This window comes from Mya arenaria, chromosome 10 (genome assembly GCF_026914265.1).
Source record: "Mya arenaria isolate MELC-2E11 chromosome 10, ASM2691426v1".
In the NCBI taxonomy this organism is placed as follows: domain Eukaryota; kingdom Metazoa; phylum Mollusca; class Bivalvia; order Myida; family Myidae; genus Mya; species Mya arenaria.
Window position 1 is genome coordinate 33,792,911 of NC_069131.1, and position 17,337 is coordinate 33,810,247.

At 33.5% G+C, this 17,337-nt stretch overlaps 1 protein-coding gene and 1 long non-coding RNA gene across 2 annotated transcripts; both read right to left on the reverse strand.

Moving 5' to 3' along the window:
- Positions 1–3,993: 3,993 nt before the first annotated feature.
- LOC128204618 (receptor-type tyrosine-protein phosphatase kappa-like) lies at positions 3,994–8,961 on the reverse strand. The gene is made up of 9 exons (XM_052906020.1): positions 8,811–8,961; positions 8,239–8,342; positions 7,747–7,872; positions 6,985–7,133; positions 5,849–5,984; positions 5,417–5,545; positions 4,982–5,139; positions 4,713–4,848; positions 3,994–4,216 (listed from the first exon to the last, which is right to left on the reverse strand). The coding sequence occupies exons 1-9, from the start codon at positions 8,959–8,961 to the stop codon at positions 4,124–4,126; spliced, it is 1,182 nt and encodes a 393-aa protein (XP_052761980.1). The 3' UTR covers positions 3,994–4,123.
- A 1,151-nt stretch (positions 8,962–10,112) lies between these two features.
- LOC128205807 (uncharacterized) lies at positions 10,113–10,702 on the reverse strand. Its single transcript, XR_008256334.1, has 3 exons — positions 10,612–10,702; positions 10,410–10,497; positions 10,113–10,249 (listed from the first exon to the last, which is right to left on the reverse strand). It is a non-coding gene; the product is annotated as an uncharacterized LOC128205807 (long non-coding RNA).
- Positions 10,703–17,337: the final 6,635 nt, after the last annotated feature.

A 17,337-nucleotide genomic window follows, 5' to 3' on the forward strand; every position in this document is an offset into this window, starting at 1 on the left:
ACATATTACTTTTATTTATTGGTTATACTATATCTTACATAATATGGAATATTAAAGATTGCTGAAACATATGTCCTTCGCTCTCGTGCACGTTCCATAAATATCGAAACATGTGATGCTATTAATATATTGTATTTAACATGTACTTCACTGATGTGTTTTTTTTCATGTTGTATAGCGCGATTTCAATGCTGTCATGGCATGGGCCTTCTCAGCGGGATAACATATACAAGGCATCCAATTTGCTCATCAATGTAACTGCCCTTAGTTATGGCTCATATACATTTAGATTCTGTATATGCTAAATACATCAAGATTTTCCTAATTTAACGTTATAAATGTAGAATTTATTCAAATTTAGAATTTATAGTATTTATTCCTGTCAAGCCTACTCGAACAATATTAAAGTTATTATTTGAGTTAAAACCTACCTTCATTAATGACGTAATACGGTTTTGCTCTGAACAAAGGATTGGCTCAGATTCATTGCCAACAAAAATTGTGGCGCTTATATTTCAGAGTTTCAGCCGTAAGTTGGCGGGAATCTACTGCCACGAAACATGATGGCAGTGTAACCAAAAACATTGGCGGTGCCAACCGAAATTATGGCACTACCAACAAATTTAATGGCAGTCTTGTGATCGCCAGAAAGAAAATGTTTTTAAGACAATAATGAGAGCCATCTAGAAAAATACGCTACAGACGGAAAGAAAGGATTCGATTAAGTTTATGAATATTAACATTAACAATTCAAAAAGATGAAGCACCGTATATATGAATGATCTGTACCTTTAAACAGCGGAGGTTGCACAGATTAACAAAATGGGGCAATATATATCTTACGACGAAAAATGGAAACATAAATGATATAACGGCGCAAAAACGGTAAGTAAAACAAACGCATTATAACAAAACCATATCAAAGGAAATATTATTAAACGTTTAAGATCTTAAAGCAAGCTCGAGTTAAATAAAGGTTCACTATATGCTCGCCATTACCGGGTGGGGTAAGGTCTATATAAAGAAATACAAGGAACCCATAAAATTTAGTGAATTTACTTTTAGTTGCGTGCAATTTGTAAAACGAAAACATACTTAACCACCATACCAATACACATATCATGTACATATCAATAATCTCAACTGGAATCAGAAATAAGATAGTGGTTAATTATCCCTTTATCCAAGATACCATTGCCTATCTTGGCCCACGATGGCAATTACTTGTTGGTTTTGAGTTTTTAAATATATTGTATTTATTTTTAATAAATAAATCCAGCCTTATCTGCATGTTGTGTTTAAAAGTGTATGCTGGCCAACAACAGCAGAACACAAACACAATTAAGCAAATAAATCCAAGAATAACGTCACAAAGCCCAAATGTGTTAGAAACATTAATGGAGTTATCAATTTGCACCCAAAATTGCCTAGTACGATGGAAATGACATGTTGGTTTTTAATTTTCAAATATGTTTTATATGGAATAAAATAATCCAATCTTATCTACATGTTGTGTTAAATCTTGCATGTATGTCTACCAACACCAGCAGCACATAAACAACATTAAACAATCCAAGCATAACGCTACAAAGCCTAAATGTGTTAGAAACATTAATGGAGTGATCAACTTGCATCAAATATTGCCTGATATACTTATTCACACGTCAATTTTCTTCGCCCTCTACACGTTTCCTTGGCGCAGGATTGTCCGAGGATAAATTATTCAACTACTACAATTGAGTTTACTTTCATTATTACATTATTGCACCTAATAAGTTCGTACAATGATTTATTAGAACGACTTTTCGTAAAAAAAAAACAAGATGGTTGTTACGCGTCTGTGTTTTTCTGTTTGTTACCGCCAAACAAAATATAAGCTGACTTTACTTCAATGTAGAAGGGAAATAACGCTAGTCTTATCACAAGCCTGTTTAGGTTAACATTGTCCACGAAGTTTCCAGAACGTAGACAAAATATGCGTGCATACTATCGAATGCACACATTTAGATTTTATTATTACAAAAATTCTTCAAGGTTGACCACAATCCCCAATAATGCCACGTCTAGAGGCTATTTGTTTTTTTTTCTGGAGAACGGGGGGGGGGGGGGCGGTTGGCGCACTGCCATAAGTAGACCCATTGTCCTCTCCACTTCTTGGATAATTTAATTAACGCATATTTCGATGGTGATATTACAATCACAAACACTGTCACCTAGCTGCAAGAAGGTAGGATAATAAAACTGTTCAATTTTATTTTGATAAGATAATAAGTAATTTCACCCACATGGCTGAACTGAAGTTTCAACCGTAGAACGTCACTGATTCATTACATATCACCTAAATGTTGCATTTTACACGAATCATATGTTAATAATGTAATGTCTCCTTGTTATATTCAGAACCTGATGAAACAGCCCTTTATGTACAGGTAAAAAGCAAATAATAGGTACGGCACTCTTAACCTGAGAAATTGAGTGTGTACCGGACCGTATTGACTCGAGTGTATTACCTAAAGCACGAGGCATGCTGGTTATGTAATAAGTTCGTACGATGGCGTCAAGGACAACGTTCAATAAATAGCGCGCGATATCAATGAAAACCGCTCGGTAGTTATTGAAGGTTACGCCCGTTCATCTTATTACCGTTCCGAAACAGGAGGTAGTGTGTAGATAAACACAAAGTAACCACTCTCAAACATGGTATAAATGACACATAGGTTATAGCAACCATCGACGAATATCTGATTAGGTTAGACCAAATAAAACCTTGATATTAGTATAATATTATAATAATATAAATACTAAACTGCATTTCAATGTCAATTTTGCAACAAAAACATTTGATATATGTGTTTGTAAAAGGCGTATTTTGGTTTAATCGATCAGTAACTTCTTTTTTTATCGTTTATTTAGTTAGCGCTAAAAGCTCATTGTAGAAACTCAGTTAAATGATTGATTATTACATCAAAGGAGAATAAAAAGCATCAAACTAGTCATATTGAAGAAGACTCTTTATTCAGTTACATTTCGTACAACATATGTAATTGAATTAGGTCAAAATAAAGCATGATTAAAACATCTTAAAAAATACCAATAAAAACGAAAAAAAACATGTATTTATTTATTCTGCACATTGATCGATAATATTTTTTTATCATTTGTAAATTCATTTTACAGATTATTTGAAGTACTTATTTAGAAACATTGTTAGTATATAAAATATAACAAACACATCAGCAAAATCAATTGGAACCCCCAAATAATCCTATACAAATACTAATATATTCTCTGCAGTCAAAGTCATGCAAACCAGAAATACATCGGTGTAAACATTAATTACAATGGTCTTCTTTAAGCAAATCCTCTCTATGTACATCACATCTCGTCTATTGCATACCTATAAACGCCTATAACACTTAAACACACTGAAAGGCTGGATTAAATAAAGCAATAATTTTAACAAAACAAAACACTTTCAGCCTATTTTACATGTTTCAAATTTATTGTTGAGTCGGTCAAAGTCTCTAGCATACTAGAAAAGATATAGTAAACAAGATGATCATGATAATGTACAATGCGTTCATAAAATATAAAGAAGTTACTACAGCCACTTCATCCACTTTACACAATGAGCGTAAAACCCGAGTGATGAAAGGTGTCAATCGGTTCGGTGCTTTTAGTTTTCTGTAACAAATTGTCAAGCTAACCCTGTAGACAATGACGTACATCGCAACTTTAGCTTACATATTCAGCAGTGCATATCGGATAATTTTCTGATATAATAAAACATTGGGTAAAAAGACTCAAAAGCATAAATATATGCAAATATTTACAATGTTTTACAACACATGCTCAGTTTGCCATATTCAATACTAGCGTTCTGTAGCTTATGTAATGACGGCTATACCTAACATAATTGTAAAGTTTGCAAGTATAACCTTGTCTTCAAATGTTGTACAGAACAGCTTAACTTGCCATCATATATCTGTCAACTGTTTATTTATGTGTTAATGTCAATGGAGGTCATTGTTCTAAATAGGACAACGGCTTCATTTCCTCTTATATTGTATCACGCAGCATTCCCTCTTATATTGTATCACGCAGCATTCCCTCTTATGTTGTATTACGCAGCATTCCCTCTTATGTTGTATATCGCAGCGTTTTCAGTTGCGTTCAAGGAATGGATAACACACTCGTGACAAAAGTAAAACTGCTCCTAAAATATCAAATTAATATAAAATTGCATTTAAAAGGAAGGCATACTCGTACTTTCAAATCATGATTTAACTGTAGTCAGCCTTCAAGACGAGAGCAAACGAGAACATTAAAGTTAGCGACGTAATAAAAAATCAAAACGTGAAGATGTAACTACAACGTAGTTACTATTTCCTGTTCAATTTGACAGTTAAAAAAAATATTTGCTTAGACTCAAAATGTATTGTGATTAAAGCTCTTTTTATTATTGAATAACTGTATAGTTTATTCCTTGACATTCGTACAAGGAGTGATTAATTGCGTCTCTTATTGAGTGTATGTTAGGACTTGAACCTTGTCCTCTTTGACAGGTTCATTGTTGATTTATCTTCCTACTTCCATTGTCCCTGTAAGTTATCCATTGTATCATTGTGTTACAAACCTTTTATCAGGCATATTATTATAAACAATCATAAAAAATAGACTTATTGCAATGAAACAGTAGTTTTAAATTTCACCTTATTTGGAACAGCGAGCGGTCTTCTAGCTTTGACATACTTCACCGCATTGACCACACTGACTTCATTGTCTTCAATCAGTTTTTCGAGTAATATCGAGACAACACATAAAAGGCCGCTCTTTCCAGCACCGTTCCTGTCACAAAGTTGATTAAAATATAATGTTTTCCCTTCTTAAATTCGCAACATGTAGGATGTTTAATTTACAGTATCAATATATACCTATCAAGATTCGATTGTTCATTGTGTAAACCAAACATTGTACGTACAGACAATGCAACAGGATCGGTCCCTTGAGGCGAGATGACTTGGAAGCGTCTTCCACTTCCTTGATAAAGGCAACAAAGTGTTCTGCCGACTTCGGAAGATTGAGTTTTGTATCCCAGTCCAAGTATTCATAGTGTGGAATTATCACTCCTGTTTTGGTCTTAAATACAACAAAATCATTTTTTCACAGGCAATGTTTATGCTGTTACATCGTCAATGCATTTCAGGTTGTTGTTGTTGGTGGTGAAGCTATTGTTCAACTTGTTGGTTTTGTTGCCATTGATGTTGTTAATGTTTTGTTGTTGCTTACATTTATTTTTTGTATTTGTTTTCGGATAAATGTAAGGAGCTTTTTTGAGTTTTTATTTAATTTTATAAAACAAAAGAAAAAATGACATTTTGCTACTTTTGGTATAATTACATGTCTTAAATCTAACCTTTATTTCGTGTTCAAAATGAAGCATTCTTTTTACAAAGGGTATTTCACTTTGACCTGTGGAGGATCGTACGGAAACCATATTCTTCTTTATTGTCTGATTGTCACAAGGAAAGTACATGCCAATCCCCTGTATAAAACAATATAAGTAGCAGGAAACCAATTGGTCATATCTGAATAGAGTATAGAGGATAATATAACATAAGTTGTAACTCAATATGAAACGGATAATCTATAAGAATTTATCAAAACGAGTGTTTTATGTTGTTTAAGGACTAAATACACAAACGTCGTTAAATCCCATTTTACAACGTGCAACCTATTCATTAATGACGCCATGTTAGAACTAATTTCACTAGTTATATATCAAATATTAACATTGCACAAGAAGTCTTTTACAACATTATACATTATAAAACAGTTAACATCCCACCAATGTCTGAATCATGTTGGGTCTGTTCTGTCGCATGTTGAGAACACATCCCGGGATGTCTATTGCTCCTTCTGCCTCACCCTCATTAGTCAGAATGTCCAGAGCAATGTAGGTTCCCGTTCTTCCTACACCAGCACTGAAGTCAAACAAAGCTCAATATGGAATTTTCCCTGAAGAGAGACTCAAACACGCATGTAATCTTAAATCTGTGAATCTAATTTTCATTTACAAGTAGCCTCAGTTCCAATGTGTTTTTTCTATGCTTAATGATATTCTTCAAGAGTGTCCCATTAAATCGTTGTATGTCTCTCTATGTTTATATCAAACATAAAATACATAAAAGTTAACACTATTTGATAAGCAATTTACCTAAATGGAAAGCCATTTAACTTATAGAAATAATAATAGTTTTGAAATTTGCAAAAATTGAATATGGTTTAGTTTTAAATGATTTTTTAAGAAAAAAACGTTGAAAAGACTCGAATAGATTTACTTATATTGAAATACTGTTTCAAATAATTAGTTTCCATTGTTATCGTGTGTGATTCCACAACACGTATCTACAAAGATGTATTGCGTATGAATTTTTTTTTATGAGGCTGAGTTCTAATTTAGTCAAACAGTAAAAACAATGGACGGGATTGTTTTTCTATTTATATACCACAGGGACGAATTTATTCCACTATGCTGTGCATTAGCCAACACAATTGACTACTTAGATCACCTGCATTGGTATCGAGACGAAACGGCCTAAGTTACCGTTACAGAAAGTCCCGTCTAAAACGGTCGAGTTCATACATTTTCTGTAAGCCAAACCATTTATCCTTGTACAAATTAAATGAAACACATTCAATTGTGTAATACAAAACAATATTACAGTTATATCAAGAGCATACCATGCAAAACGAATAATTACTGCTCGCATTTAACAGTCGAAATGGAACTGATACGGCTTTCATAAACAGGATTACCTTGTGCTTGTAAGGCATCGCTTCTATATAGTTGAAATTCAAACAAAGTTTAATGTTTTGTTTTCGATTCGTTGTTATCATGCATTTTTGGTTTAGGAGTCATAATTTAGTTTTTTATCATTTCCTACAAGTTACGGCTTGCACGCTTACATCATTGCATCTTACCTGCAATGCACAATCACTGGTCCGTTAAAGGTACTCGGCAAGGCGTTCACTCTCTGCCTTAACTCTATCAATGATGTAACGTTATCAGGGACGTCTTTGTCTGGCCAGCTAGTGAACTGAAGATGATGGAGACTTCTTTCTTCGGAATTCTGTTTCCATGTTTAAATAAGAAAGAAAGGTGCCAAGAAGTAGTTTTACGTAACAGTTTTATATGTGTTATTGCATCGATGAAATTAAATCGGTCTTTGTGTGCTACAGATTATTCCACAATCAACTCGAAGTGATACAATACCACGAATCAACCGACTAACATAATATTCCCTATCTATTCAACCTATTAAAAATTGATTTATCCGAGCTATACTCAATTATTGATGTGACATTTCCTTGTCATACATATCACCAGATATTTACAAGCTACTTTGGTTGTATATTAAACCGACATTATGTAAACTCTTATTGCTCTTCCATTGGTGCACGCATATTCATATAACAATGAACCCCTGATAATATGAAACCGACACTTGGGATCGGTCAACCGTTGATTTATAAAAGGGAAATGTAATGGATTTTTCATTGTTGTAGGGTAATCACAGTGACAAATTTCAAATAAAAAGTACAAATATAAATTTTGAGTACTTAAAAATAAACATCTAGTCAGTGCTCGGATTTGTCATACACCGATGCACCGAAGTGCTAAAACATTATATCCTGAAATTGGCTCGTTTATTGTCTGATCAGAAATATCGAATTGGAATGTACCTTAGAAAGCGTAAATTTTCTCCAAATGAAATCTGCGTACAGTTTGTCAACGGTGCACACTACTTCTATATCGCCGTATATTTTACGTTGATAATGTTGCGGCCAGTATTGCTCGCATTTGACTTCCTGCAAACAAATATGTGACTTAAATTTAGGACCAACTAGTTAATGAACTAAAAGATGATGGAAGTCTCTTTCTGTTTATATTCAAATGGCATAGGACCATCAGTGGAATTACCAAATCATACATTTTTCATATCTTTTTAAAATTGAGTTCTGTATAAATGCAGTCATAACTGAACACTAAGCTTAAAAGTTGTTGTTGCTTTGTTATCAAGTTCAGAATTGTTTATAAATGTTTAAACATTCATAACAAAACCATACCAGAATTCATAAGAAATCCATTTAAATGAATATGTAATATTCAAAGTTCCACCCACATCAAACTTAATCATGGAAGGTAATCTACTTTTCATTAAAATAACACCTTACCGCACCCTCTACCAAATTGGTCAACATGACAATCTTCTCCACTTCCTGTTGCCAGACCATTCGCCAGAACTGGCCAAAATCACCAAGTTGCTTAGCAATTGGACCTTAGAATTGTATAATTGATTCTAAAAATTGTATATAATCAGCAAATATTTATATCCGTGAGCAATTAGGTTTTATATCAATTTAATTAATTATCCACAAAGTTGGTCGTAAACGTTTGGATATAATTATTTTTATATTGCATTATAATACATTAAATGATGTTTAAAAAAAACGTTAAACTTACCCAAGGTAGAAATGTATGCATTTCGTCTTCTGAATCCCTGAGAACGAGAATCTAAACTGTATTAGTTATGAAAACCTTAATTTATTAAAAAGCTTTTATTCACGTTATTCAAGTTATGCATAAAATGTGTGCAGGTTCATGGCTTATATGGTTCTACAAATTCGAATCAACCATCCTACCGCATAAACAGACGAAACTCAATTGTGATTTTGTCTCTGATTCGTTACAAAAAGTCTTGTGTATATCGTTTGTTATTTGCTACGCAAGAGAAAAGCTAGCTTACGTTCCGGCTCTATGATGCCGGCGAGGAATCTGGCTTTAATTTGGTCTTTGTTTTTAATATAAGTTGAAAGAGCATTCTGCTGAATGCTGAAGTATTCTGCAATTTGGTTTTTGCAATTTGGTCCACTCTCAACAGCCAGTATTGGCCTCATATTCTCAATATAATATTTAACAGTAAGTTTTCTCTTTGTCCATTTAGTTCCTAAGGCAGACACCTTTGAGGTTGCCGGTTTTGATATTCCCCCGATTGTTCCGGGTCCTTCTCTAGATTGCTAAGCATTTGAATTTTGTAAGAATTCATCCACTGAGAAAAGTATTCAGCCCATTGTTTATGTGAATGTCGCGAACATGACATCGAGTGTGGAGTAATATCGACCTTCAAGATATCGAGCCATCCGATCGAATTTTATATGAAAAAAGAGTAAACAAAAATCGGTCCTTTCAGTCTGGTTCGGGCCAAAGAGAATATAGAGCCATAAGATATCAAGCCAACGAGTTTTTACTGTACTATATTGAGTATGTCTGTAATGCTTAAGCCAAAAATAAAGAATTCTTTCTCAATTAGAAAAGAGTGTTACATTACAGAACAGAACATAACAGAAACATGTATTTGGACTTCACCATTTTAAGTTCATCTTCAGAAAAAAATAAACAAGCCACGTAACATTATCAAAAATAATTGTTGATTAATTATACTTCCTTAAACACATACAAATAAACTTATTGGTTAGAGTATATATATTTTATAGTATATATATTTTATGTTACACGAAGATAAAAATCGATCTATCTTAAATGGTGAAAAGTTTGTAACTTATTCGGAGCTTTAAATTACTGCAGTTAATAGTAGGTACAGTGGTACTAATTAATATTACTCTTTTAATGCATTTAAAGACTACATAGGGCTGATACCAGTGTACAAAGTATTGTTAAAATATTGGCGATACACTTGCCACAACGACGCTTTTTTAATGTCCTTTACACAGAGATACGATATGTATTGGTAATCCGGAACAAGAGGCGCATTTCAATAAGAAATTTTAGCCATAACTGCACTAACATTTAATAAATATGCTCAACATTATTATTTTCGGCAACATTTTCTGATTCAGAAATGACGTTTTTAGTTTTGATCAAGGGAATTTTGAAATAGTTCTTTAAAGTGATATGTTCCCGCATAATTTTACAGTGAAATACACAAATTGATATGTTCACTGATGAAACAAAATATTTCGGAAATCATGAGGAATTATGATATTACGTTCAATTTAACTAACCAATATCATTTTCTTCATGAAATGGGCTTCTGTATTAATGACAGTATACTTATATAAAGGGTAGATACAATCATTTTGCCTTTTTAGAAACAACATACGTCCATATAGCTTGCATTAATGTAGTCTGTTTCTTCGCCGCGTAGTAACACTCTCGTATCATCATCTGAAATGAAACAAGCAAAGAAATCCATTCCTGCAACGAAAGAAATTGTTTGAACAAGGTATAACAATGCATTGGAATCCACATGCACCAGGATATATGCCAAATTGCTGTTATGCAATAAATGACAAATGAATTGAAAATAAAGGGTAAGTGGCCTTACACGGGTAGATTCCTTGGTACCTATTTTTGTGCATGTTGAGTTTTGTTTGTGAAACTTCAAAGGCTTTTGTAAGACCGTATGGAATTTTCTGCAAGAGATTAGTCGAATTAAATATATTAAACAGCCAATTTATTATATTAACATTTCAACGCGAAGTATTTGATAAATTCAAAATGATGTATAATAAGGCGGTAAAAGATACCTGAAATTCTTCTTCTAGATACTTTAAAGAAATATTTTGTGCATAATTTGGTAGATCAGAAACATGCAGTTTGTTGACTTCTCTAGCGTAGTTATGATAAACACCACCACGTTTCACAAATATGTCTGCAATTTCCTTTGCGAAAGCATCATCTTCATCTGCAAGATCATTCAATGGAGTTAACATGAGGCTTATATTAGGAAAAACACAGATTTACAAAGCGTTACAATGAGTTAATATGAACAGGTATTCGTCCGAGATTTAGTTTCATTGTAAATGTGCATTTAGAAACAGATTTCTCACTCTATACATCTATACTCAATAATAAGGTTAGTTTAGATATTCACGAGCTTTATAAAAACAACAACACATTTTCCTGTGGTATTTCGTCAGTTTGAATTAACCCAAGCTATAAAATTCACTATTTAGAACTATTTAGATCACACTTTTACCTATTTCAAGACTGTCTTCTGTCAAAACAGGATTCTTACTCTTGCAAGAGCTGTTTGTTTGTGGACTCTCGTATTCGGGGTTTTCTATGATGATGACAGAATGCAAATTGACGGTTTCCCGATTAGCGTATTCTGCTTGCGAAGGTTCTAAAAACGGATACATGTCTTTATTGTTTCATTAGCATATATTTTTTGTAAACGGGATCATTTTTCGACATATAATTTGTGTATAGATAAAAGTATTCAACGAATCGTTTACAAGATAATCCAACGTGTATAGAACTGTATGATAAACACATAATAAGCTCTCTTGATCTACTAAAACGTATTGTACCAACTAACATCTTTTATGCATTCACTATGTTTCTGAGTACACAAAAATTACTCAGATAACTGACAGTACAGAGAGTTAATACGTACTCCCTTTTTTCACCGTCGCATGCAACGTGGAAAGGTTCTCATGTTCTTTTTCAGAAGGTTTGCATTCGTTGCTAAATTTGTTTCTCCTGAAAGTAAATGAGGATCCCCTTACAATTCCAAGTTTACTATTTGTCTACATAGTCTATGCAGCAATATGAATTGAAATGCATTCGCTAAAGACAGAGTAATATTTTATTACCTTCTCCGCATCAAAACAAATCCAACACCCACAGAGACAGAAAGAGCTATTACTACTCCACCAATTATTCCACAAAGAGTTCCAATTGATAATGGCTGTTGTTCGGCTTCTGTTTCAATAAATGCGAACATTCCAAAAACAAAATGCAATCAAAATTAAAATACTGCAAAGAATAACGTGCAAGCAAGGTACATTTCGTTTGGACGTTATTTCCAAAGCGTATTGCAACAAAAAATAATTCTTCTTTAGTAACCGAGTATGTAACTACATACAATACATTCTAAAGTAAATTCTAATATTGAAATAGTATTTTGAGTCCTGTTTTACCTTGAGGACAAAATTTTCCCCGGTATCCTGTTTGGCAACCGTATAAACACATTCCCGACCCTTCAAAACAAAGTGTGCTATTGATCTTTGGTAAACAATAGTCAGCACACTTGTTTACACATTTCTTTCCAAACGTATTTGTAATGCATCCATATGTACAAGTTCCATCAATGCCACACACGGAAATGTTACAGGTAGTGCTGCATTCTAGAGTACAGTTTGGTCCATTTTTGGTATTTTTCTTGCATTGTGTGCACGATCCATCTGCTTGACTGCAAGATAAACATTCTGGATCACACAATATGTCACAGGTTTGATTCCAGTATCCATGGGTGCAGCCGTGAATACATTTTCCCGAAGACGAATCGCATTCATTATTTACGCATTGTGAATTGCAAGCTTCGCATTGTCCATTTATATTTGGGTAATATCCTCTCTTGCAAATGATGCAATTATTTGTATCAAAAAGCTTGGCACATGAAACACAATTTTTAAGTTGGCACAAGCAACACTCATCATCATTTGGATAAAACGAGGTGTTCGTGCATGAGTTGCAGTTTTCTGAATTGTCGCAAATATCTCTTCTACATGTACACAGTTGTTGTGTGTTCGAATACCCAGGTTTGCATTCGGAACATACGTTGTATTGTATACAAGATAGACATGACTCCGGGCAAGACATGTTACAGTGTTCTCCGAAATACCCAAGTCTGCATGATAAACACGACCCATGCTCTTTTTTGCAAATGTTTCCTTCGCATCCATCGGGACAAGGTATTTGACAGGATACCCCAAAGTATCCGTCGTTGCACGATAAACAATGGGACTCATTTTCACATGTCTTGCACCATTGAGGGCATGCTTGCTCACACATGTCTCCATAGTGTTTATCATCACATGTGTCACATTTATCTCCTGTCCAACCAGATTTGCATGTGCAAGATCCGTCTATTTCTGAACATGTATCAGAGCATGCTGTAGAACATTTCTGTTTACAATCGTTACCGAAATAACCCGCGACACACTGGTCACACCTCTCTCCGATAAAATAGGCATTACAATCACATGTAGCATTTGTGGACACACAATTACCGTGCTGGCAGTTTCTTCTACATCTATACTGACACATATTTCCAAATCGACCATCCGGACATGAAGTGCACTTGGTAAAACTGGCGCACAATATACATTTTTCGGACATTTTTCACATAGTTCTTGGTTTTGTAAATAATCGTCAATACTCCCATGACACTCTGTATTAAGAGTACAAATACATCCGGTGTTACGACATTTTATGCATGCATCTTTTTTAAGGTAATAACCGGTATTGCATGCAATACAACCTGATTGAGTATTGTTTTCCGAAGAATCATATTCACAAAAATGCTGACAATTGGCACCATAATATCCAGTATTACATTCGGTGCAACCTCTCCTTTTGTGACACGTTTTACACTGACTACCACACAGAAAATCACACTTGGAACCATAATAGCCAGTTTTACACTCTTTGCATTTAAAGTTTCTATTGCCTTTACATCTGGCACAATTAGTGTACCTGCATTTTTTATTACACTTACGACCCGAATATCCAACTAAGCATCCATTGCTGCAGTAATGGTTCTTTCTACATTTTAAGTTTTGTCCGGTTTTGCAGCAGCCACAGTTCCGACGCTCATTTGAAATTCCTGTGCGACATAGAAAACATATTGGTAACACTCCTAGAAAACAATTAAAGTGTTTGGACTGATGTCGTATCACGGGACCCTGGAGAGGAAATTCTGATACCGATTGTATCAAAACTGTACGTGCATTTTGCCTTTAGGAGACAACACTGAAAAGTTTACGTGTAAGGGAGCAATGTAAGGGAGAGACAAACACGTGCATGAAAATAAACAGTATATTAAATAGGCATTCAATGAGCATTTGTTACATTGGAATAAATAGACATTCGATAAGCATTTATTACAGTGGACTAAATAAGCATTTAATGAGCATATATTACAGTGGAATACAAAGACAATACGATAATAAATGCTGACATAATTTACGACGGAATAGAACACTGAAAACGATCGACATCCCCTTTAAAAAATATACAGTTAGCAACAAATGTCGAAGTTCGGTGTAATTAAAAACGGCAACAATGTTAAATTAATCTTAGAACGGAAATATCCTGTTGAAAATGATATTTGACAGTTCCTTACGATTATTGTTTTCACCACTTAGAGCTTTATTTCATCATTGGAATTCAAACGGAAACTTTTAACTGTAATCGAATTAATCTTGAAGGACGGTACTGTGTATGTTGTAATTTAAGTGATATCGAAGAAAAACTCAATTTCATAGGTATTTGTCAATAGTTTGATTTTCGAATACGATATGATACTACTCATCCATCTGGGTACAAGTATATAGAGCTATAATACTCACACAAGTCGACAGTAAACCTTAAAATTATCTTTGATGGTTAAAGCAGCCTTGTGTTTTAGTCGAACACCGTGAGTGTTGTATGTGATAGTCTAACGTTATTTCTGATTATCCTTACTTCATTTTACTTTAAATACTACATTTTCAAACTTTGTATTACCAATACGATGTTTGTGTTTATATTTGTTGCTACAAATACGATGCACCGGGTACATGTCTAAATGAATTATCTTTACCTGTCTGAACTTTAAATACTCTTATGCGAGTGGAATACATTACATTGCCGTAATAAAAATATCAAATATATTCATTCCTTTAATTTCATAGGTTTTTGAGAAAACAAAATGTTAAGATAAAAGTACTTTGCAACTGTAATGTCAAGATACATATCACACGAACACTAACGAAGTTGATGTATTATTTTAATGATTGCTTTACACTTCTGTTTCAAAGTATTGCGCGAGCCTACAATAAAACAAGTAGCAACACCAAAAGGGTATGTAACTGAAACAATAACAGTTATAGGTTGCGTCATTGAAACGACACTACTAAATTTGCAATGTGTTTATAAAAAAGAAATACAGTTTTGAAACATACACCTAACTGTCTAAGTAAGAAAATACAAATTTAGTGTTAAATAAAGGAAAAGAGGATAAATACTAACCTTGAAACTGCACAAATATCAGCAACAGAACCAGCACATGGTACCAAAACTCCATGATGACGTAATGAAAGGAATACAACTTAAATACATTCAAATTTTTATGTCACATCTTCAATTACTGCTTGTATTCTATGTTTCATAACATATGCCAACCTCAAATTGGTACTTCGTTTGTTTCCAAATGCATTGTGGTTTAATGATCAATTATCGTTTAAGAATGTCACCACATTAATTACGACAAGAATTCTTTTTTTTCGAAAAATACTCTTAATTCATTTCTTTCAAATGCTATCGCTTTTAAGATGAATCATCGTTTCAACATCAATGTTAAACAATCCAACCTCGAAACTATTTCACAAAGAAACAAGGAAACGCCATCTGATTGTTTTACTGAGAGTACATACAAGAAGACAAGTTTTGTGGTTAAAGTATACAATCATATGAACTTTATAATTACTCAGCTGAATTAAGCTTTTGAGAACGTCAGTATTAAATATAACTAGTGAATGAAAATATAATCCAACAAATGATTACTCAAAAGTAGCTGATGTCAGCGGTGTTAACTTCTACTATAATACATATAATCAAGGTTAATATCATTGGTATACACCAGCGTAATTTATGGTTAAAAGTTTTAGTAAGGCTTTTATATGTTGAAATGAGACAAATTATTCCATATAGACATAGCTGCAAACAAATAGCATGACACACTCTTTACCACACTCGCTAAAATAATAAAAAATAGTACAGGAGTTTTAGTTGAAGCAACAATGAATGTCTTATACATGTTGAGCAACAATGCTAGAACTAGAACGATAATAAGTAATCATATTCGGCTAGTACTTTTAAGAAATCGATAAAAAAAGCATATTATAGAAGCATATATTAAAACGAATAGTTCTCGTTTGCATTGTAGAACAAAGATACATTCTACATATCTGAAACAAACCCTACATAATGAAAGACTTAGGTTCGATTAAACCTTTGTATTGCATTTTCGATAGTTTCTTAATTTTTTACTGACGTGTACAAAATTAACGTTTTGTTATTGCAGTGCTCCTGTTTCAATCAAAATTTTGTAAAATATCAGAAATTACTACCATTTGAAACCTCTGATAAGATTCTACTCACGGAATCATAGCTAAGAATAAGGGTCGTAATGGGCGTAAATACACTTTAAAAATCGCCCATTACGACCTAAAATCAAACAGATGTTCGTACCGGTACGTTTAAAAAAAAATATGGCGTAACGTTCTTTCGAGTATTTTTAACCGACTTTACGCTAGCAGATTTCTGAGCGTTTTTAAATTAACCGTTTTGACTAAATGTTAAACCGGTGTGTTAAAATCGATTCATTTTCTTACGCTATGTTTGTAATTGTAAGGAAACGCAAGGAAATGTAACCGATGCATAACGTTTTACACAAAATTGAAATGTTGCTGAACAGATTAATCAGGAGTTGTGTGATTTTCTGAGAAGCATTTTGATTTTTTGTAAGTCGTTATATATGTGCTTTAAAAGTTCATTTTATAAAAATAAGTCATTTATATTTTCACTGACGTGTACAAAATTTACGGTTTGTTATTGCAGCGCTCTTGTTTCAATCAAAATTTTGTAAAATATCAGAAATGACTACCATTTGAAACGTCTGTTAAGATTCTACTGACGGAATCATAGCTACGAATAAGGGTCGTAATGGGCGTAAATATACTTTAAAAATCGCCCATTACGACCTAAAATCAAACAGATGTTCGTACCGGTACGTTTTAAAAAAAACAAAAATAGGGCGTAACGTTCTTCCGAGTATTTTTAACCGACTTTACGCTAGCAGATTTCTGAGCGTTTTTAAATTAGCCGTTTTGACTAAATGTTAAACCGGTTTGTTAAAACCGATTCACTTTCCTACGTAATGTTTGTAATTGTAAGGAGACGCCATTGGATTTAACCGCTGCGTAACGTTTTACACAAAATTGAAATGTTGCTAAACAGATTAATCAGGAGTTGTAATTTTCTGAGCAGCATTTTGATTTTGTGTGAGTCCTTATATATGTGCTATAAAAGTTCATTTAACAAAATAAGTTATTTATATTTGTAATTTAATGTACCAGTACAGTTTAGAAATCGCCATTACGCTTAATGAATAACCCAAGGGTATACCATACAGTTTACTAGATTGCATAAGGGTGTAATGCACACTTACAGTAAAAAAATATCTGTAACTATGCCGGTATGCT